Raw genomic sequence first — 23,385 nt, forward strand, 5'->3', positions numbered from 1 at the left:
TGAGTTTAACTGGGAAAGGGTGGCAGAAAAACCCCATTGTGACTGGCTCAGAGGCCCCATGCATCCTCGGCATAGACTATCTTCGAAATGGGTATTTCAAAAACCCAAAGGGATATCATTGGGATTTCTGGATAGCTGCTGTAAAGACAGAAAGCATCAAAAAACTGAATACCTTGCCTGGTCTCTCAAATGACCCCATTACTGTGGAACTACTAAGAGTTGAAGAGCAACAGGTACCAATTGCCACAACAACAGTACACTGTTGGCAATACCGTACTGACAGAGACTCTGTGACTCCCATCCATGAGATGATTCATAAACTGGAAAGCCAAGGGGTGGTCAGCAAAACCCACTCACCCTTCAACAGCCCCATCTGGCCTGTGCGCAAGTCTGACGGAGAATGGAGATTGACTGTGGACTATCGTGCATTGAATGAAGTGACTCCACCGCTGAGCGCTGCCGTGCCAGATATGCTGGAACTCCAGTATGAGCTGGAGTCCAAGGCAGCATAGTGGTACGCCACTATCGATTTCGCCAATGCATTTTTCTCCATTCCTCTGGCAGCAGAGTGCAGGCCTCAGTTTGCTTTCACCTGGAGGGGCGTGCAGTACACCTGGAACCGACTGCCCCAGGGGTGGAAACACAGCCCCACCATCTGCCATGGACTGATCCAGGCTGCACTGGAAAAGGGTGAAGCTCCAGAACATCTGCAATACATTGATGACATCATTGTGTGGGGGAGCACAGCAGGGGAAGTCTTCGAGAAAGGAGAGAAGATTATTCAGATTCTGCTGAAGGCTGGTTTTGCCATTAAGCAAAGTAAGGTTAAGGGACCAGCTCAGGAAATTCAGTTTCGAGAAGTCAAATAGCAAGATGAACGTCATCAAATCCCAACAAAGGTAATTAACAAGATCACCGCGATGTCTCCACCAACCAACAAGAAGGAAACACAAGCTTTCCTAGGTGCCATAGGCTTTTGGAGAATGCACATTCCTGACTACAGCCAAATTGTGAGCCCTCTCTATCTGGTTACCCGCAAGAAAAATGATTTCCACTGGGGCCCTGAACAACAGCAAGCCTTCACCCAGATCAAGCAAGAGATCGCTCACGTGGTAGCCCTTGGCCCAGTCAGGACAGGACCAAAAATAAAGAACATGCTCTACTCTGCAGCTGGAAACCATGGTCTATCCTGAAGCCTTTGGCAAAAAGTGCCTGCTAAAACTTGGGGTCGACCACTGGGATTCTGGAGCAGAAGCTACAAAGGGTCTGAAAACAACTACACTCCCACAGAGAAGGAAATCTTGGCTGCCTATGAAGGAGTTCAAGCAGCCTCAGAAGTAATTGGCACTGAAACACAGATGCTTCTGGCACCTCGACTACCGGTACTGGGCTGGATGTTCAAGGGAAAGGTTCCTTCCACACATCACGCCACTGATGCCACATGGAGCAAATGGATTGCCCTCCTCATTCAGCGCGCCCATATTGAAAATCCGAATTGCCCTGGGATTCTGGAAATAATTACAAACTGGCCTGAAGGTGAGACTTTTGGGCTGTCTTCTGAAGAAGAAGAGGAACAAGTGGCACGTGCCGAGGAAGCCCCACCATATAATGAGCTACCAGAGACTGAAAGACGATATGCCCTCTTCACTGATGGTTCCTGCCAAGCTGTAGGCACTAACCAAAAATGGAAAGCTGCAGTATGGCGCCCCACACGACAAGTTCCACAAGCTACCGAGAAACAATCAAGTCAAGTCCCAGAGTTAAAAGCCGTCCAGCTGGCTTTGGATATTGCTGAACGAGAGAAGTGGTCAAGGCTCTATCTCTACACTGACTCATGGATGGTAGCTAATGCTCTGTAGAAATGGTTGGATTGCTGGAAAAAGGCCAACTGGCAGTGCAGAGGGAAACCCATCTGGGCCACTGAAATTTGTCAGGACATTGCCACCCAAGTAAAGAAGATAACCATAAAGGTTTGACACGTAAATGAGCACGTGCCCAAGAGTCGAGCTAATGAAGAGCATCACAACAACGAGCAGGTGGACCGAGCTGCCAAGGTGAAAATATCACAGGCGGATCTAAACTGGCAGCACAAGGGAAAATCATTCCTAGCTTGTTGGGCCCATAATGCCTCTGGTCATCAAGGGAGAGATGCAACATACCGATGGGCCCGTGACCGAAGGGTGAACCTTACTATGGACAGCATCTCACATGTCATCAAAAACTGTGAAACCTGTGCCACAATCAAACAGGCCAAACGGGTAAAACCTCTGTGGTACAGTGGACAATGGTCAAAGTACAGGTATGGGGAAGCCTAGCAAATTGACTACATCACCCTTCCCCAAACCCACCAAGGCAAGCGCTACGTACTGACCATAGTAGAAGCAACCACAGGATGGTTGAAAACCTACCCTATGCCTCATGCTACTGCCCAGAACACCATCTTGGGCCTAGAAAAACAAGTCCTTTAGAGACATGGTACCCTTAAGAGAATTAAATCAGACAACAGAACCCATTTCAATAACGGCCTTATCAACACATGGGCCAGAGAACATGGTATTGAATGGATATATCATATCCCTTACCACGTGCCAGCTACCAGGAAAGTTGAACGGTGCAATGGACTCCTTAAGACTACCCTGAAAGCACTTAGTGGGGGAACCTTCAAAAATTGGGAAATGAACTTGGCAAAAGCCACCAGAATGGTCAACACCCGAGGATCCATCAATCGAGCCGGTCCTGCCCAATCTGAACCCCTGCACACAGTGGATGGAGACAGAATCCCTGTGGTACACATGAAAGGTATTTTAGGAAAGACTTTGGATTAATCCCACCGCAGGCAAAGGCAAACCAATCAGTGAGATTATTTTTGCTCAAGAACCTAGTTACACTTGGTGGGTAATGCAGAAAGATGGAAAGACCCGGTGTGTACTGCAAGGAGACCTTATTTTAAGAAAGAACTCTGTGTAAGGTTTCATTCTGTATTATATATATACATATATATATGTAAGAGGGTATTGGTTTGGGTATAATATAGATGGTAATAGAATAAGGGGTGGATTATGTCCTGGTTTACAATACAAGATATATATTCTATTACCATCTGAGAAGGGTGATCATCCTTATCTCTGTGGGAAATGTCTTCTGTTAATGGGCCATTGACTCCTACTGTATAACTGATAAAATTACATCATCCCATTAGGAGATGCTCCAGCCAGGAGGACGAGCCAAACCTTTCCTACCTAAATAAAAACTAAGGTTTAAAACGCCAAAAGCAGCTTTTTTCCACTGGACTCCAGAGGAAGAAACAGGCTTTTTCCACATCATCGCTGGACCCTTTGAAAGGAAACTGCACCTTCTACAATACCACTGCTTCAACTGAACCACATCTGTAATCCAGAAGAACTGTAGCCACCATTTAATTGGACTGCACCAACACCCTGACTGACAGGGTATCAGGTTGTATTCTGACTCTGTCAGTGGTTTTATTTTTTATTATTGCATGTATTTTGTTTTTCCTTTTTCTCTTCCCTATTAAAAATTGTATTACTGACTTCACTGGTTTTACTTTTCAAACCAGTACAAACAGTACAAGCTTGTGTTTGATAGACATGATATGCTGATTTAATAAGATCTCAAGCACTCATTCTTTATATTTGCCTATAAATTCCATTATTTCTTGCTTACGTACACGTTTCATAGACAGTCCAATAGCCCAGGATTTAATTCTTATTTATTCTGAGACATGGAGAACAATATATCTTTGTCCCTTGCTGTAATGCACTTTCATTACAAATCAGACCCATCAGTAAAAGGCAGCTGTTTGACATGTTGTTGTATGGCATCACACCCAATGGACTTTGCTTCCCTAAGGAGAAAAGCAGGACTTGTTTTGTAAAGTGGGGACACAGATTGACACTAGATGGCGAAACTGGATTACAAAGCTTGGAAGAATTGATCACTGTATAACAACACTCGTTTATTACTTCCTAAAATTATTTGAAAGAGCAACTCTATCTTTTTGCCTACATACCAACACCTTCACTCTCAGTGATACTGCATATATGACAGCATAAGAAAAATTAAAGTCATTGTTACCTAAAGCATTCTCCAAACCCTTATTTTTATCTTGACTGAGTGAACTAACTTCGGACTGGCTGAGTTCACATGCATGAAGTTCTTAACTAATTACTGGTGTCATGACAGTACAGAGGAAGTGCAATCCTGCACTCTGCTTGGCACTCAGAACTAGCATTGAGAGCCAGCCTCTGTCCTGGAGATACATCATGTCTCACTCTGTCACCACCTGGGGACAGTGGAGATCATGCTGTGCCTCAGCAACCAACTGCAGCCTTTTGAAAACATCCCCGAGGCAGCCCTGAACTTGCTAGCCTGAATCCTGATCTGGGAAAGCAATGTTGTTTCAAAGCTCAGGTGGAGATAAAAGCCATAATAAAAACAATGGACAGGAAAGAACTTTGATTCCTCCTCCACCAGGGAATAAAGCTGCCAATGAACAAAATGGAATACCTTTGATCTATCACTTTAATACCATCTAGCAATGTCACAGAACTGAGGGCAGTGGAGTTTATGAGGGACTTTAAGTCTGGAAGGCACAACTCTTGGTGCACAGATATGATGCTTGGGACACTAGGAAATGGAAGAAAAAACCTGCAATCTACTTCTGGCTAAAGAACCAGGTCAAGGGAGTGGTACATGACAAATTAACTCTTCCATTAATTTATGGTCACAAGCATGTGTAATTCTGTATTGGCAGAGGACTTCAGTTAAGAAAACTCAAATACTGCAAGATCCCTGCTGGACATATGCATGTGACATTCTATTCTCTGAACAGGATTCTTGTATTTGCTTCAACTATTCCCTTAAGCCATTCAATGACTACCCCAAGCAAACCATGAACTCTCTACAGACAAAAACAAAACCAGCAGACACCCAGCTTCTATTGCATCAATGTGATTGAGACACTGTACAGCAATCACACAGGAACTGTAAATGACAAAGTTTAGAGTGTTGGAGATTTGAGCTTGCTTACTTGTAATTCATAGCCAGAGTCACATTTATAAATAGACACATCTTTGTAATTGTATTTAGTGCCAACCACAAATCCATGCTCTGGAGACTCTGGAATTCCACAGGACACAGGACTGCAGATGTCATCAGAAAATGGTGGCACCCAAACACCATTTTCCTGAAAAATAAACATAATTAGAAATGTAAAAGCACTGCTTTATATGTGCAATTCATATCTAATTGAAAAAGAAAAATCAGAGTAGAAGCATCCTGTTGCAGTGGGTGTACAGATATAATATTATGTGTTCAATCCTTTATAAAACTAGATAATTTACGTAACATTTCTAAGATGTTAACATAGACTGGAGTTTATCTTTGGCAGGAACACCTAGCTTGAGACTTAAAAGACAGAAGGAAGAGAAAGTAAAATGGGGAAAAGAAGCTTGTAAAGCAAGTTCACTGGTGCAAGGTCACCTAATCACTCAGGGAACACATCAGAAGAATGAAAACTACATTTGCCTGATTTCATGTTTTGTATTTCTCTCATGGTTGGATATCTAACACCATGACTAAGTGCTTCAGCAGCCTTCTCTGGCTCACTAAGGGAAATCTGATACCTGAAGAAATACTTGTCAAAGACAGCTACTCCTACTTCCACAGATATTTGAAACAGCAAAATGAGGGGAAAACATTTCATAAGACATCCTCTACAAACCCACATATACTCAGCTTTTCTCATGTGAGTGTACCTAGTGACTTTAAAAGTCTATTTACAAACTTAAGATGAAGTTGTCCACAAGCTAAAGTGACAGAAGGTTACCAGTGGAATTGATGATGTTTGGTCTTTAACAGAAGATTAAAGTTTATACAGGTGTACAGTGGATTAAAATGTCTACTGCCTGTTATTTTGAAGAAAAAGCTCTGCATTCAATCCTCAAAATACATTAGAAATCTTAGACACAGTTTTTTTTTTTAAATCTCAGGCATGACAATGCTTGGCACATGATAAAAGGAATGCTTTTCTAAAGGAAGCCTCAGTTTTTGATGGAAAAAGAAATAAAAATTTCTAGTTCTGAGAGTCTATGCATAGACAACAAATAATTGTTCTTATTGGGAAACAACTAAACATACTATATTTTGCAGAATATGCTTTGAATTTTTAATTGTGTCCAGTTAAGGCCCAAAAGGTAAGGAAGGTATGAGAAGGACTCCTGAATTCAAGAAGGTCAGCAGAATAAAATAGTGCTAATAAAACTGTACCTTGCATGTAGATGTGCTTGCTCCCACCAGAGTGTAGCCTTCTACACATGACAAAGTGATGCTTGTGTTCACAGTGAAGTTGTTCCCAAGTGCAATTACATTAGTGATATTTCCTGGAAGAGGACATTTTCTGGGGCAACAGGAAATACTTTGGGGGGACCACTGTCCATCTTCCTGGCAAATGCATACATCCACTTCTGTTGCCATTGTGTAGCCTTCCAGACATCTGCAATACAGCATGAGGATCTGACCACAGAGACACAGCTAGGAATAAGCTAACCCACAAATTAAAAAGTCAGTACAGCATTTTTGCAGCATTAGTTTTTAATAAGTACATCTTGAGATTTCTCTGTTATTTCAAGGTAAGCCTGTAAGAAGTATGTCTGGACTGAATTCATTCTAGTGCAAGAGCTGGAGACTTCAGACTTGATTTCCAGTTGTTTCATGCTGCTGCAGCATCACAATGGAAAATAAGTTGGTGGCTTCAGTACTCAGAGGGTACTGGAAGTTTTAGTGCTGTTCCTACACTGCTGATCTCTTTGCTAGGAGGGCTTTTGTTGAGGTGAAGAGAGTGTGTGAGCACCAAGCAATTCTAAAGATGATCTCACTTTCTTCCAAGAGCAAACCAAGCCTTAGCCTGTCTACAGATCATTTGCTTAGACTTTTAAGGCTGACTCAGTGGTGTTTCACCAAGAACAACTCAACTGGCTTGCACTAGTAGGTTTACTTGTAAAATGGTGGCAAAAGTATTCCCTTCACCTTGTTAAAGTTGCATGGGAATGACTGATACTGTTCAATTCACCCACCTGCCATCTCTGTCCCAGTTTTGTCCCATACCATTATTTGCTTTTACCACCAAAAATACATCTCCCCTGTGGCCAAGGCTTTCTTCACCTTGGAGAAAGAGATCTGCAGTGTATATACTTCAGGAAATCAGAAAAAAGCCCCTCAGTTTCTTATATCTGAAAAAGGAGGAACTTGCTCCAGTGCTCCAGACAGCACAGTGCTGCAGTGCAGAAAATGGGACAAGAAGGATATCAGCCCTTTTGTATTACAACAGGCACCTGAAGCAGAAGTAAAGCATGAAGGCCATACCAAGAGGAGAGAAGCTACATACCCTCCTGACTGTTGCTGTCAGCTGCTAACAAAATCTATATGTTGAAAACAGTGCTTCAGAGGAGGAGAACGAGAAAGCAAATGGAAATGAGAAATTAAAGTCAGTGGAAGCATCAGCCCAACAGGCTGAAATGCCTTTCTGGAGTTTTCATGAGTGGTCCAAATAATATTTTATAAAGTGCATGCCAATGTGGGCTTTGTCAATCTGAGTATGTAGAAACTTGCACTAACTGAGGGTACATAAATCTTCCATCTTCGTTCCTTCAGGGACTTTTAATGAAAACAGAATAGCAGCACCATCCTTACCTGTACTGGACTTTACTTCCATAGGTGTAACTGCTTCCAAGAACCTCTGCATTTGGGATAGATGGTGGTGGGCCACAGCTTAAGAGCTCACAGCTTGGATATGGCTTCTTCCACACACCAGTCTCCACACAAGTCAGTTCTGGACCCCCCTTCATGACAAAACCTGTCAAGCAGGTATAGATGATCGTGTTCTCATCTTCAGAGCTGCTCCCATTGATAAATGTATTGGGGATGATGGGTGGATCACCACAGGAAATCTGTCCGCAGCGAGGAAACCCAGAACTCCATTTGCCAGCTGCCTCACAGGTAACCTCAGAAGGCCCCAGCAGTTTGAAGCCCTCCAGGCATTGAAACTGGACTCTTATCCCACAGCTGAAATCTGTACCAATAACTACCCCATTTTGAATCTGTGGTGTAGGACATAGACAGGGTAGGCAAGATGGAAGGCTTCCGCTCCAGGAGCCATTGGATAGGCATTGCCGTAAGGGATTGCCATGCAGCTCATAACCAGGGAAGCATATATAGTGGACAAATTCTCCATAAGTAAAGGCTGAACCATTCAGAAAGCCATGGGAGATATCTTCAGGGGGTCCACAAATGACTGGTTGACAGTGTGGAGCTTCTGAGTCCCAGGTACCATCACTCTGACAAGTAAGCATAGATGCTCCTTGCAGGCTATAACCATCATTGCAGTGATAGTGCACTTCTTTATTAAAACTGAAATCTGAGCCAGTAGTGCTCCCGTTAGAAAGAGGCAGTGGTGCAGGGCAGGTCACAGCTTTGCAAACTGGAGTGATTCCACTCCAGCTTCCATTTGCAAGGCAGACTCTACTCCTGTCCCCATCTAACAGGAAACCTTCGTTACAGCTATACACTGTATGTCTCTGGAACGTGTAGTCCTCTCCAGTTACCTGACCATTCTCCAAAACTGGTGGTGGGCTGCAGGCAACAGGAATGCAGATTGGCTCACTGCCATCCCATTTCTGGCTCTCTTGGCACCTCCTCTCAGCAGGGCCATTTAATTGGTAACCAGGGTCACATTCATAGTAGACAACACTCCCATAAGTGTAGTTTTCCCCTCTTATCTTCCCATTCAAAAGCTGGGTAGGTGAACTGCACGTTATTGCTTTGCAGTAAGGAGCAGTGTGACTCCACTGCCGACTCGGCAAACACAGCCGTGTGTCAGAGCCGACCAGTGTGAATCCTGGCCTGCAGGTGTACCGCACTGCACTACCAAGCGTGTTCTCTGTGACGTGCAAAAACCCGTTCTCTGGGGCAGATGGCAAGGTGCACTCTATTGAAACACAGGCAGGGGCAGTGCCGTTCCAAGCTCCATCTTCTTGGCAAGCAAGAACAGGGTTTCCCAACAGCTCATAGCCAGAGTAACATGTGTATAAAATGATAGTTCCAAATAAGAAAGTGGTGAGCTGCATTGCACTGTCCTCCTTCAAGGAACTTTTGAAGTCTTTCATGTTGTCAGACAGCAATATATGTGAAAGGGAGGGATTCTCTGTAACACCCTCCTGGTCAGAATATCTTTCCACTTGTATCAATTGCACATACTCTCCAAAGTCAATGTGAGGGGGCAGGCCACAGTCTGTCGGAAGGCAAGCTGGTGTGGAGCTAGACCAGCCCAGCTCTTCACAGGTCTGCATGGCAAGGCCTGACAGCTGGAAGCCTGGCACACAGCTGTAAATTACCATGGCCCCGTAGCTATAATCTGCACCCTCCACAAAGCCATTCTCAATGGGTTGAGGGGGCTGGCAATTTATGGCTTTGCAAGAGGGAACTTCTGTACTCCACTCTCCTGTTTCTAGACATCTCAGTGTTTCCTCCCCTTGGAGCTGGAAACCTCTGTCGCAGAAATATCTAACTGTCTGCCCATAATGGAAACTTGTGAATGAGTATTTACCATTGAGGATCTTCTTAGGCCTTGGACATTGAATAGGTTTGCAAATTGGCTTTCCCCCAAGCCACTGTCCATCTTCTCCACAAAGAACAGTTGTATTCCCTAGCAGTTCAAAACCTGGTTTACATGTGTAGAGCGCTGTGCTAAGGAAGGTGAGGCCCTGCACATCAACTATGCCGTTCTGAATTTCTTCTGGTTGAGGACACTCCACGGGAATACATTCTGGCAAGGGCAAGCTCCATGAACCATCCGCCTGGCATCTGATGGTGGATTCACCCTTCATCAAAAAACCATCCACACAGATGTATTTCACAGTGCTGCCAAAATGAAGGGATGAAGTCAAGGGGTCCCCAAAGGGGATATAGGGAGGTGCAGAACACTGTACAACCTTGCAGAAGGGGAAGGAATCATTCCACTGCTGGGAGGGCAAGCATTTCAGTACAGAGGAGCCATGCAAAACATAACCCTCCTTGCAGGAGAACTGTACAACACCAACTTGGTAAGACACTTCTTTCAAGACCAGCTGATTTTCTGCCAGGGGTGGTTCTGGACATTTTGTTGGCACACATTTGGGACTTTGCTTTTTGCTCCACTTCCCAGACTTTTGACATGTCCATGAAACATCTCCAATCAGTTCATAGCCTTCATCACAGAAGAACTCAACTTTGGAGCCCATATCAAAAGTTTCTCCCTTGGAGTAGCCATGCTGGATTGATGGTGGCTTTCCACAGCTGAGGGGAGCACAGTAAGGAGGAGATTCACTGTACCATTGCCGATTTGCTTGGCAGATAAACACTGGGCTCCCGACCATCTGGTAACCAGAGTCACACTGATAATTTGCCTGATTTTCAAAGAAGTGTCCAGTGGTGTCCTGGAAAACAGTTAAGACAGAGACATGCCTGAAATGAAGATGCATGATTTGTGCAATAGGAAACTGATTTAATTTCTAGTGTTCTTGTGGTCTAGCTTCTAGCTGAATCCCTGACAGCAGTAAAGGCTGTCTCAAAAGGAATGAAGGCAAATAGCTGGCACAAAATATCTTGCTTCAAATGATGCCCTCTGTTTTCAGGAAATCTGAGACCCCTTCCAAAAGAAAACAGAAAATTCAAGCCTTAAAAGGCAAAAGCTAGAAAATAATTCCTCTGCTTTCTCCCTTTCTGATGCATGAGATCAAAATAGGTATGGAAAGGAAGATGGAAAAGAAATGGATCAGGGGAAACTGCCATCAAATGGCCTCTTGACACGATTCTTTAGCTTCTAGGTGTATCTAAAGTTGGAGCCCTCAAAACTACTGCTACTAGTAGACAGTAATAAATGCCACACATAAATAAATGCCACACATGCAGCTGCAGGGCGTTGAGCAGGCAGCTGAGGAGCACTGCAAAGTTGCAGTCAGGGCTTTGACTGAGGTATTAAAAAATTTCTCCAACTGCAAGGAGTACATGAAGGAGTGATTCTACCTAAGGAAGACAAAATGGAGTGATATGCATTAATCAGAAGACGCATCTATGTGGAAGTCTGAACAGAAATTGTTGCTATTACAGCTGGAACCCATACAGGAACTGAAATGTCAACCTCCACCCCCTGAATTTAGCACATGTAGATTCCCTGGTATCTGGTATCCTGCTATCTTAAATCTCTGGATTTAAGGAAGGAAGAGGGATGTTAAGAAGAAAAAATGCTTGAAAAATGAAATGTTAAATGTTTATAATAGGATTTTTGATCTTCCTTACCACAGTATTATTCTTGTGCACCAAAGTAAAACATATTGTTGCAATTTAATTTGATAAGGAAAGGGAAGTTCTGACTTCAGAAAAGAAATGTGCTTGCACCAAAAGAAGAAAAATTATCCCAAGGTGATTTATCTATTGCATATCAGATATTTTTCATAGCAGTGAAAAGAGCAAGGCTTGTGAACTGGCATCAGTACTTCAAACATCTCCAGAAGCCACTTGAAAGCTACCCAAGAACCAAACGAATGAAGAGTAAGACATTAAATAAATATGTCATACGGCATCTTGAGTCTCCCAACTGATAACCCACTTTATGATAGGAAATCTCATGGAATTATTCATGGTTTTCAGACATGATTCTGATGCAAATCCACTCACTTATTCTATCCTTATTCTATCCTTATTCTATCCAATCATGTATTTTCTCAATTTTAACAGAAGAGCAAAACAGAAGAAAGAGAAACCCAACAGCAACAGTTGTGAAGATATATTCAGTTTGCCATGGTACCAGGCAGTTGAGAAAACTCATTCTGTACCTTAATAAAGCCATTCTCAAGTTGCGGTGGTTCTCCACAGGACACTGGGTGGCATGTGGGCAAACTGCCACTCCAGTTGCCAGTGGCCTCACAGGTCCGCTTCTTTTCTCCCTTGATGTAGAACCCCTTGTTGCAGCTGTAAGCCACCACTGCTCCAAAGCTGTAGTTGGACCCACTGGCATAGCCATTGCTAATGTGGGGAGGCTCTCCACAGCGAACAGGGATGCACTGGATGCTCAGAGGAGAAGGATTCCACTGGCCCCCTCGAAGGCATTCGATCTTGGCTGAAGTGTTCAGAACAAAGCCTTCCATGCACTTGAAGCTCACGACGGAGCCAGCTGCAAACTTGGCTTTACTAATGGACTCCAGGATGCTGTACGAGACGGTGGATGGCTTTTCACAGAAATCTGCTACGCAGTGGGGCATGTCCCTGCCCTCTGGAGGTACCCACATCCCTTCTGCATTGCAAAGCAGCTGAGAGTTATCAGCCAGGCTGTAACCATCCAAGCAGAAGTAATAAGCTATATCACCAAAGAGGCGGTGGCCACTCTCTGGTGATGCATTCTCCACATGGGGTGGTTCATCACAGGATACTGCCAGGCACTGCTGGTGGCTCACATTCCACTTGCCGCTGGCTAAGCACTCTATGGTTTCAGGGCCAGCTAATGTGTAACTGTGGATAAGGAAACCACATAGGAAGTAAAAAAGACAAGCATTGTCAAACTCTGCCTAAGGTTTCCTGAAACCCTTGCAGTATGAGCTTGTTTGCTAGGAACCCAGAAGAACAGGATCCTTTAAAAAGGCTATGATCAACTTCAAAAGGAAATCTTAAAGCCTACATGTCCATGAGTGAGGTATCACAATGGTGGATATCCTAGCACACCTTAAGCATATTGTCTCTCTCTCATCTGTCCATCCAATTACCATTTCTGAACTGCTGTTTTGGCTCAAACTACTACGACAAACCTAGTATTGTGCTGTGATGGTCCATGCAATTCTCAACACTCAGAAATGATTTCTGTTTAGCAAAACTGATTGGAGAAGAGGAGACAGAAAGCCCAGAAAGGACTTTCGTGTTTCTGTATTAGCCCTATCAATCTATTTTCACACTTGCAAGCAAAGTGAAATCTCTTAGTAAGCAACCCAGAGATGCTCTTACCAATAATGCATATAGCAATTTTAAAATAATTTATTCCTAAAAACTCACTGTTAAAAATATTAGAAAGCCAGTAAAAAGTTAATGGTGACTGGAAAAAACCCAGTGAAATAGTTTACAATAAAATCCTACCACACGAGTACTGCTAGGGTAGCTGTAGTTCTCCAGTCTGTCTCTGGGATGCAGAGACAGGCATTAATCTGTGCTGCTCATCATCCCACTTAAACCCCTGCTGCTTAAATATGTAACAGACAACAGTGTACTCAAAGTACCTTTGACTGTTTTCTTCATTTATTTTCTCTGTGGTGTGCTCTCACAAAAAGCAAAGAAACAATAACTACTGCAAAGTCCCCAGTGACCTTCCAACTGCAGGCTGTTCATATTTTGAAGTAACACCTGTAAAACTCTTTTGTCTTGTTTGCAGGATTTGTTTTCAAGGTCTCATGACTGGATCCCAGAAAAAGAGCCAATTATGTGCCAATATTTAATAGGATCCAATTTCACGGACACACACCTATGACAGTTTTTAAATACTACTATCCTACCCCATTTACAATGCTTGCCCAGGAAAGAGAAGCAGTTTTTAAAATCATAATACAGTATAGAAAATATAATAAGGATGCTTTGTTTTAATTATGTTTCAAATAATATTGCAAAGCAAATTTATCAGAAAAACGCTGGCTTGTCAATTTACATTTTTGCACCAAGAAAAGCAGAAAATCCTCCAGTCACTTTGGACCTAAACTGGCAAAAGCTCTGCCGATCCACTCAGCCTTTTAGACAGAACAGTTCCAAGGTATTTTATGGAACTGTTCACAGGCTGTAAAGATTACCATGTGGAAGGTTATTGCAGGATCAGAATTAAGCATTATACTTTCATGCTTCTTATCATCAAAACTGAGCCTCTTCTTTGATGTACTAGGGTCTGAAAAATTCTCTACACAGAGTAGATAAAAATAATTTTAAAATAATGTACCTCAATAAACAAAGAGTCTTAATTTTAAGAAAATAGAAATTAGAACACCACAACAGACAGTTGTTAAACTGCACCAAAAGCATTCTTACACCCTGATGAGACATAAACAGTTTGCTATGATCAGAGCCTTCAGTTTTAACACAAAAATACTTGTCCTACAGTAACTCCAGGGAAAAGGGGTTCCTGTTGAATTGTGCTATCGCTCCCCCTGATTCCTCTCTGTTCTTCTCTTCCTGAGTGTATTCAGTTCCCCTGAAACTACTTTAAGAAATGTCTGTGTCTCATACTAACTTGACAGCCCATAAAAAAAATCTCTGTTTCATTTAACATCCAAAAAGTTAAGACAGAAAGTAGTTAAAATGAGTAAGTGTGCAGTTACAAAAGACTTGTTGAACAGTGCACCAGTTTTACTCAACCTGAGTATTAATCCAGTAGTGCTAATCTACATACCCTTCCTTACACATGTAAGAGACCGTGTTTCCAAAAGTAAAGTTATCTCCCTTGATGACTGCATCTTTGATGGCAGGAGGGGATCCACAAGACACGATGTTGCAAGCTGGTGGTGTGCTGTTCCAGTTTCCTGAAGATGCACAGACAAGTATAGAAGGTCCCTGAAGGCTGAGACACAAAGATCATTATTAAAGCTGCCATTTCATTCAAGGTGAGGGATGCAGGGTGAAAGAGCTGCTTTGTTTTCTGGCCCCAGTGATGCTAAGGAATCTTTCTCACTGACTTCAGTAGAGGCCAGAATCTCGCCCTTTGTTCATGGAAAAACAATCTGATGCTATCAAAGAAAGTTGGTCTTCACATCACTTTGAAGAGAAAGCTGGTGAATTTCATGTGGAGCCTCAATGCTCTGTGTAGAAACACATAATTTCTGCTGTAGCTTTGCCCATCTTTGAGCACAAAAGAAATAAATATTTGTTTAAGCTTAAAAATTTACTTATATGCCATCAACAACATGCCAGTCTTGAGACTTGCAACTAGGTCTTTGCCTGAGGCCTGATTCACTGAAGGACTTAAAACACTGTCTTCACCCAGGACACTGAAGGAAGTGATCCAATTCGTTTGTTCACAAAAAGATATTCAGTTCCTAAGGAGGTAAAGGATTTTGCTTGAGTGAATGGCCACTCCCATTTGAAGTCAATGGTATGTTTTCCTTTCCTTAGCTGAGGAAACAGGATTGGTTCAGAGGGTGTGACTTGAATGTCTGAACAGAGTGTGCAATACCTCCCTGAGATGCCCTGGGTGAAACAGCTGGTCTCCAGCTGCTATGTCAGCTGTCTGTGGGTTCCCTGTAGGGCCCACATCATATCTGTGAGCCCTACACAGGAGTGTCAGATTCCCTGCAATTTGGTCTCAAATGGTATTACACCCCCATGTCTAGCTGACTGAAATAAATTAATGGAAAAGAACACTGATCTGTAATGCTTTTACAAATTTGGCACAGGCCCTTGTCAGGAAATTAGGGCTTTGCCTACCTGTGGCAATATGTTTAAGACTAAAAACACCCAAGAGGTGCTTGAAGGAAGAGACTGGGTCCAGAAATAATGCACAAGATGGACACAGTTTGAGAGGGCTTCCTCTGGAGTGGTAATCACAGGAGAGAGAACCTCTTTCACCAAGCTATGGCAGACAGAAAAACAAAAAGACTCAAAACTGACGTGGTATTTGCTGCCTATATGTCCAAAGTCCACAGTCAAAATCTCATTGGTATTGATAAACGCACTGCTTAGTTTAGTGGGGTACAGATAAGCCCACAATGTGAATCTGTGACCTAATACTACACTGAACTGCAGCTGAGGTATTTATTTGTAGTAACACAACTAAAACATTCATCAAAAGAACATACCTCACCTACCTGCCTGCATCTGGACAAGGATATCATTGCAGCAGGAAAATGTAGAAAAATCTCATCCCTAAACAGGTCCATATGGGACCACTTATGTCTGAGTATATCTAGTAGAGGCGCAAGCAGATATCAGGGAGGCAGAAACCTGCATGTACAGCCACATCCTTGGATATAGCATTAATGTGTTAATTTTTAATTGCACCATGTTAAAAATGTGTTTGCAGTATAATTCCTTAAAAATATAAAACAGAAGAAAACCTTAGAATAAATTACTAGTACGAAGAGCTCAAGGAATAAATTAGCAACTTCCAGAAAGTTCCTTCACAAAAGGTATTGAAAGTAATAGCAAAAATAATATGACCTGCAGTTGTAGAGGTCTAATGATCTCAGTTGTAGAGGTATAATGATCTTTCAAGACAAATGTGAGCTTTCAGAAATAATTAAAACTATTTTCTAAATATTCAAAATATTTTTATAAGTTTGATGGTAAAATGAAAGCATTACATATGTATAGAAGCAAATCCTGAGTGACTTTTATGAACTGCTCCAGTTCAAGACAAAATACAGAAAGTACCCTCAAGGTATAAAGAAGTCCTTTTCAATTATGTTTTACTATTTTATTATTCTGAACAATGATCCCAGCTTTGTCTCTTTCAGATGTAAGTCAGACCTTCTAAAAAGCACACCACCTGCATTTGGCTCAGGCATGTTTTGTGCATTTACCTATATCCATTGTCACAGGTGTATGATACAGAGGAAAGGTAGGTTGTGCCACTGAGTGTGTATTTTCCATTGCTGATATCCTGTGGGCTAGGGCACATCACCATTTCACAGGAGGGGGGAGCATGATTCCAAATGCCACTAGCAAGGCACAGAATTTCCTTTTCACCCACTAAGTTGTATCCATCATTGCATCTGCATTAGAGGAAAAGAATTGCTATCAAACACAGAGCCTTTCATGCACAACATAATCAGCCATCCCTTTTTTCCTCATCATCCACACCTGCATATACCAACTTTCTTTTCAGGGTAGTATTGGAGTGAACATTCAGCTCTGCAAATGAACAGACACTCTATAACCAAATGTCTTTCCATTATTTTAATCCCATCTTGCTCCTCTCCTTCATTTCAACCAATCTCTCAATTCAGCCATACTCTTATTTGCTGCCAGATTGTCAATCAGTTATTAATACAGCACTTCAAACATACTGAATTCCTACCTGTACACCACCTTATTATGGTATGTAAAATTTGAGCCAAAAATGGCACTGTTCTCTGGAATAACTGGAGCACCACAGGATATAGCTTTAAAAAGACAGGAATACAAGAGAGGTTGATATAACACAAACAAAAATAAACAGAAAATTAGGACTTGATTTGCTTTCTCTGAAAAGATTTAAAGAAGTATAAAGCCCTAGGTAACAACGAGTTCTTGCCTAATCTGTAAATGACATTTAGGACTCTGTCTGAATTCACCTTACTAAGAAACTAAACTATTTGGAAAAAGATAGTTATAACTGATCTATAAACCACATGCTTGACTATCAAGAGGACTCCATGTCTGCCTCTCTCTAAGGACAAAGTAATTGTTTTTTTGCTAAGACAGTCTTTGTCAACTCTTCACTTTACCTGTTGCTTCACCTCATTTGTTCTGGTTTTCTAAAGAAACAACCTCTGCTATTATACCATGACTATGCACATGTATCAGCCTGTCCTTTCTGGTCGCTTTTTATCCACTGAGACACAGTTAATGGTATTTAAGTCGTTAATTCCTTGAAAATGGGAGGTTGGGTGGAGAACAATTAGAAGAACACTTCTAATGCTTGCATTAGACTGAGTCTATGCCTCTGAGGTACTGGAGAATCTATGTAAGAGAGAACCACTACAAATATGACAACTGTGCTTACGCCTTAAGAAAACAAAGACTTCAACACTGAGATCCAGATCTGGCAGGACAGTGTTTTATAAGCTGTCATGGTCTCTAAAGGCTCTTCACTATTACCTCGCCCCTTCCTCTCTCTAATGTTAAAGTCACATTTCAGCACTTATTCTCCCCAGGAACCACACCTTTGCAGTAGGGTACTGGGTGGCTCCACTCTCCAGATTCCATGCAAGTAAGTTCTGTCGCTCCTGTCAGCTGGAACCCTTCTTCGCAGGAAAACGTTACTTGACTGCCAACACTGTAAGTATCCCCATATAAATGGCCATGCTCTGGACTTCCTGGATTATGGCATTTCACAGGTTCTGAGGAGGAAGAGGGAAACTACGAATAATTTAATTAAGTGTCAGGGTTTATGAACAAATTGCAGGAGATATCCTTGGAATTTGCTGAAAGTAGGAAGGCAAAGCACATGGAAAACACTCATAAGTAGTTTACAGCCTTTTCTGTTTTATATGTTAAGTGACAGACACTGAAGACTCATGCAAGTAAGCTATTCTTGATATGGAAGAGCCCCCTCCAACTGAGTTTACATTCACTGTCAGAAGCAAACACATCTTACAGTAATTTCTTCCTCTGTGAGGGAAAGCCCATTCCAGCATGTCTATACCTGAACATGAAAACCGCCCAGCTACCTTTTATCCTAACCTGTGCCACTGTCTTGTTATCTTCATCCAAAGTTTCCTTGTTTAATGTTTCCACAGGAAGATCTAGCTCTACTCAGAAGACTGTTTTAAAATTTTTAATTGCTGCACAGTTCTGCTGTGACAGGTGGCCTTCCCAGATCTTGTGCTCTGTGTGCAATAAGGTTTTTGCATGTGTGTATGTCTTGGAGCAGCATCCCAATGACAGCTGTATCCATAAGCAGAGGTGAGTTTTCAAGAAACAAAAGGAGACACTTTATCACGGCCTCATCCAGATTAAACTGGATGATGAAAGCATGCTGCTCTAGATATCAATTATTGTTTGGCAACTGGAAGGAAGATACTGGCCTATACAGAGTCTTGGAAAGGCTATCTGGATGTTTTTCTTTCCCATACCTGCACATTTTTTACCATCTCCGGTGTAAGGAGGGATGCAAGTGCAAATATAGGATCCATTTGTGTTGAGACAAGATGCATGCTCATCGCAGTCAGATCCAACAGCACATTCATCAACATCTGCAAAAAACAACAAACCCACATTCATCAACATCAACAAAACAAACCCACAAAACCCATGTCTCTAGTGTGTTATTTGTAGCAAGCATATTCTTCAAATTTCTGTCTTATTGTCAAGAGGAATTACTTTAAGTAGTATAATTAAAAATCACTTACTGCAATCACATTTTTGATCCATTAGGAAAAATACTTAATATTTAAACAAATATTTATAATTCACTGTGAAGTTTTATTATAGTTTTAATTATAATTTTCTCAACATTATTGCACAATGTGAGAAAATCCAAGATAAATCTTATTAACCTTCAGTCACTACTTTCACATAAAATACCTGGTTTCCAAACAGCAAAAGAACAGATACTGTAACTATTGTTACTACTAGTCTGGGCAGACACTATGAGGAAAGGCTTTTGCATTAAACTCTTGCTTGGGAAATCCCCTATATCTCACCCTTCCTACTTATATGACAGGAAAACTTAGTCAAGAGGGTAAATACTCTGAAAATATTAGAGCCCCATCTTTGATGAAGAGAATTAGACTAGGCCCAAGAAGACCCTGCATTTACCAGAAAAGTAAAAAACTAATTCAAAATTTACAGGTTATTATAATTAACTCTTTACATGATAGTAGCACCTAAAAATCCCAATTGATAATCTATGATCCATGTAGCTTGGTACTCTGCAGAAAAAAAAAAAGAAAAAATCCCTCACTCCAGAAGACTTCATAAAATTTTCTAATCTTGACAGTAAGGAAATGTCCTTGGTATGAAAACAATGAGTCAAAATTGCAAAGAGTCAATTTCAAATTACTTAATTTAAAAGTGCTGGTACCAGGGATTATTTTCTCTCTATAAATATTTTTGTTTCAGACTGAGAGAGAGAGGTAGAACAATTATTCATCTAAATGCCCTGCTACAGGACACCTGTTGATCTAGGTATACTATGCAGACACACAGTTTGGGTTCTTTGACCACTTCCAGTAAAAAAAGCACTGGTTAAAAAAGCAAGACAATTTACTCAATTGGAAACTTTATTCTTCACTGCTGGATGAATCTGATCAGCATGGAAAGACCACAACACATTGAAAAGAAAAGGAGTTTCTTTCTGATATGCAGCATGACAGCTGCACATTAATACCAAAACAGTTGCCAATTACAAAGTGGCAGGAGAATGCAAAGTGCTACCACAGCAGAAGTGGAATGACTGCTTCTTCTGTAATGTCTTGTTAGGCAAGAGACTTCCAATGGGGTGAAAGTACACTGTGAATCAGACCCCAACAGAACAAAAGGAATGCTTCAGGGCATAGGCGTAGGTTTTATTAGTGCCTCCCTGCAACATGAGTCAGAAAGGTAAATGGTGAGTCAGGATGCCAAATCCACTCTTGTTTTCATCATCCCATTACTTTGCTTTAAAAGAAACAAGGCAAGCTGGAAGGTGGGACACAGGCTTTTTGCTTCTGGACTTTGTGACTCCTACTGCATAGAAACTGAACTATCTGGACAGCCTTGAAGCACCTGTGATGATGTTTGTAGATTCTGAAGGAGTGCTGCTGGACAGGATGTTATGAAACCAGATGGATCCTACTCCAAAGTGCATTTTGGCAGAACTAAAAGACTCCGGGCTTTTCTTTTGCTTGTTTTGACTGAAAAAATTATGTGATGTACCTACAAAGAATTAGGAGTCAAATAAAACACAAATCTTGCCAGTTTTTTAACATGCAACTCCCATTTGAGGCATGGCTAAGATCCAGTACAACCAGATGCAGTGATCCAAGGTAGTGGATTCCAGCAGGGGTATGCTGGAGACATGGCCCCACAAGAGCAGTGACACTGAGTCCTCTGTACACAATACAATGCCAGGCTGTCACACCTTTGTGCCACTGCACCTGGCACATCAGACCCAGCTGACCAGCACCATAAGTTACAGTCCCACATTGGAAAGAGTCTCAGAGAAAGTGGCACAGGTGATCCGCCCATTAAACTTAGGGACTAAGGAGACAGTGAGGTGGCCCTTCTTTTAGGTAAATATCAATTAACAGTTGAGTGGATCAGCTGGCAGTGTAAATGATTCTCCTTGAGTACATTAGAGAGTGTGAATGTCTCCCTAAATTAGCCAGACCAGCATAGAGGGGTGGAAATTAGTACATGGTCAACATGAGGTATAAATGTCAGACAGCTACCAATGGGCTTGAGCTGACCTGAACCCACACATTAACTCCCAGCTACTGGGGATCTGCAAGGTCAGGATGGTGAACAAATGATAGAGCTTGATAATGGGAAACACACTGGAATTGTACCTAAACTGTGCATTACAATTGCTGTATTTTGTTAAGGAACTTGGATTTGTTTCTATTGTGCTGTGCAGTATATTTTGTATCACTCTGCTTGATCGGAAATCCTGTACAACTTCTACTGTCTTCAGGTGAGTAAATCTGATATTAAGTACTGCAACGTCCATGTGTGAAATATAAAAGAACCTTGTTGGAGAGCATAGACACTGACAGCATGCTGGAGAACAACAAAATCACACGTCAAAAGCACAGAATGCAAGGATTGCACAACATGGAAGGAGAAAGGCTGGGAGTGCAATGCAGGCCTAATAATTTTATATATGTTTGATAAATGGAGGATGTAGGGCATACAAGAGGATGGACAGAAAAAGCTGACAGAATATGGTCTTGGTTTCACATAAGGCTGAGTGTGGTATTTCAGAAAAGTGAATATTTTGGATTATGACTCTGGGACTGTGGTTAGCCTCCACAATTTCAGAATTAATGTCCACTCAGACCTAAAGACACTGGAGAACTGTAAGATTGTCAGTGCATGCAGCCAAATGTATGGCTTATCTTACCAAGGCAAGATGGTGAAATGCTGTTCCAGCTTCCATTGTCCAGACAGAGCATCCTGGAGTCACCCAACAAGTAGTAGCCGCTGTTACAGTGATAGGTAACAGTACTGCCAGCAAAAAAGTCCTCAGCTGAATAAAATCCATTTTCTAAAGTTGGAGGCACTCCACAGCTGATTCCTACAACATGAGTGAAGGGAGGACACAGGCATTAGCAGAGCAAACACAGATCATCTTCAGAATAATTCCACGTGAGAGCCACTACTGCATATTTTGTCTCTGCAGCTGTACAATCCCATTAGCAAGAGGGCTCAGTCCTTTTCTGCAGTAGCTAATCAATTCCAGGTCTAGTGGAGAGTCTTGTTTTCTGGGAATTTCTTAATAAAAGTGTTAGCAGGACTCTCCAACTCCTGCTAAGAAAATTTTGTTAGCTGTGGAGGAGACATCTGTGGCTGAGATCTGAGCAGATGCCCTTCAGTCACAGAACACTTCTGATAAGACCTGTTCCATGGCGAGTTATAAAGAAAAAGGAAAACTGAGTCTGCTTTGCTGGAGGTTGTTGTTATTTCCCTTTGCTGGAAAGCAAGCTCAGAATTTCTGTGTTTAAACACTGCAAAAGTAGCCAGCAGAGACTGCTAAGAGTTACAGTACTAGCCTAAGACAAGGAAGTGCATGAATGATAGAGAGATTGGAACTGACCTCACATACAACCCTGGGCATCTCTTAGATTAGTAAATAAGATCATCTGATCCCAGTTGTGCCAGCAGAAGGCATCCCTGTACCTGCCTGCCAGAGGTTTTTATTTATTCTAGCAGAGTTGCTTCTGCGCATCTTTGTCTTAATCAAAAAGGCTTGAACTTATTCCAACAGCTACACAGCTCATCTTTGTAGCTACATGAGTTATAGCAAGTCTGAGTCCCCTAGCTGTGTGCAAGGATCACACAATAGGAATATAAAGCCTGTAGTAGTGGAAGCCAAGTACTTGCTGTGAAGGAATAGAGCTGGAGAGTCTAACAAAGACAGGCTTTCAGGCATCTGTGGCTTTGGAGGTATTTAGCACTGGAAAGAGGAAAAGGATCTTGTGGGTGAAGACACTGATTACACTGAGCCTGATTCAGTCAGTACTTTTTCAGGCTTATACCACTAGTATAAACCTGTAGTTCATTATGTAGGAAATAGCTATCTTCAAGCAACTTTTATTCATCAGGTACTCATGGAAGAGATACCTTGAAAGTAAAGGCCAGTGGGAAAGTCTGGCTTTCATCCACTCAGCCTGTTTGTGACAGGTCAGCCCTGTTCTGTCTCAGTTCTGTGCTCAGCAGGTAAAACTGCTTGGCCCAGTGCAGAGAAATCAGAAACATCAACAGGATTTGGCTGGTTTGTCACTGATATCACACCAAGAAAGTGCAAAACTTCTGCCAGTGAGCTTTCCTTCTGCCCAGCAGGACTTATTTTAGGTAAATGATCATGGGCATGCTGCTCATTACACAGAAGATGAGACAGACTTTGAACTTTTGCTACAAACAACTGAATAAAGAGGAAGACATTAAAATCTAGATCCAACTATTTTA

General features: G+C 41.9%; 1 protein-coding gene across 1 annotated transcript in view; it reads right to left on the bottom strand.

Annotated features, from left to right (window-relative positions):
- SVEP1 (sushi, von Willebrand factor type A, EGF and pentraxin domain containing 1) overlaps positions 1-23,385 on the bottom strand; it is a 122,752-nt gene that overhangs the window by 20,848 nt on the left and 78,519 nt on the right. The window contains exons 31-40 of the mRNA XM_062513220.1: positions 21,821-21,994; positions 18,852-18,971; positions 17,940-18,116; positions 17,093-17,177; positions 16,596-16,787; positions 14,471-14,638; positions 11,889-12,561; positions 7,711-10,490; positions 6,289-6,514; positions 5,051-5,206 (exon numbers count right to left, since the gene is read on the bottom strand). Of these exons, the coding sequence (XP_062369204.1) occupies positions 5,051-5,206; positions 6,289-6,514; positions 7,711-10,490; positions 11,889-12,561; positions 14,471-14,638; positions 16,596-16,787; positions 17,093-17,177; positions 17,940-18,116; positions 18,852-18,971; positions 21,821-21,994 (4,751 nt within the window). The remainder of the gene's footprint in view (positions 1-5,050; positions 5,207-6,288; positions 6,515-7,710; positions 10,491-11,888; positions 12,562-14,470; positions 14,639-16,595; positions 16,788-17,092; positions 17,178-17,939; positions 18,117-18,851; positions 18,972-21,820; positions 21,995-23,385) is intronic.

The sequence above is a fragment of the Cinclus cinclus genome, chromosome Z, assembly GCF_963662255.1.
Source record: "Cinclus cinclus chromosome Z, bCinCin1.1, whole genome shotgun sequence".
Classification (NCBI taxonomy): domain Eukaryota; kingdom Metazoa; phylum Chordata; class Aves; order Passeriformes; family Cinclidae; genus Cinclus; species Cinclus cinclus.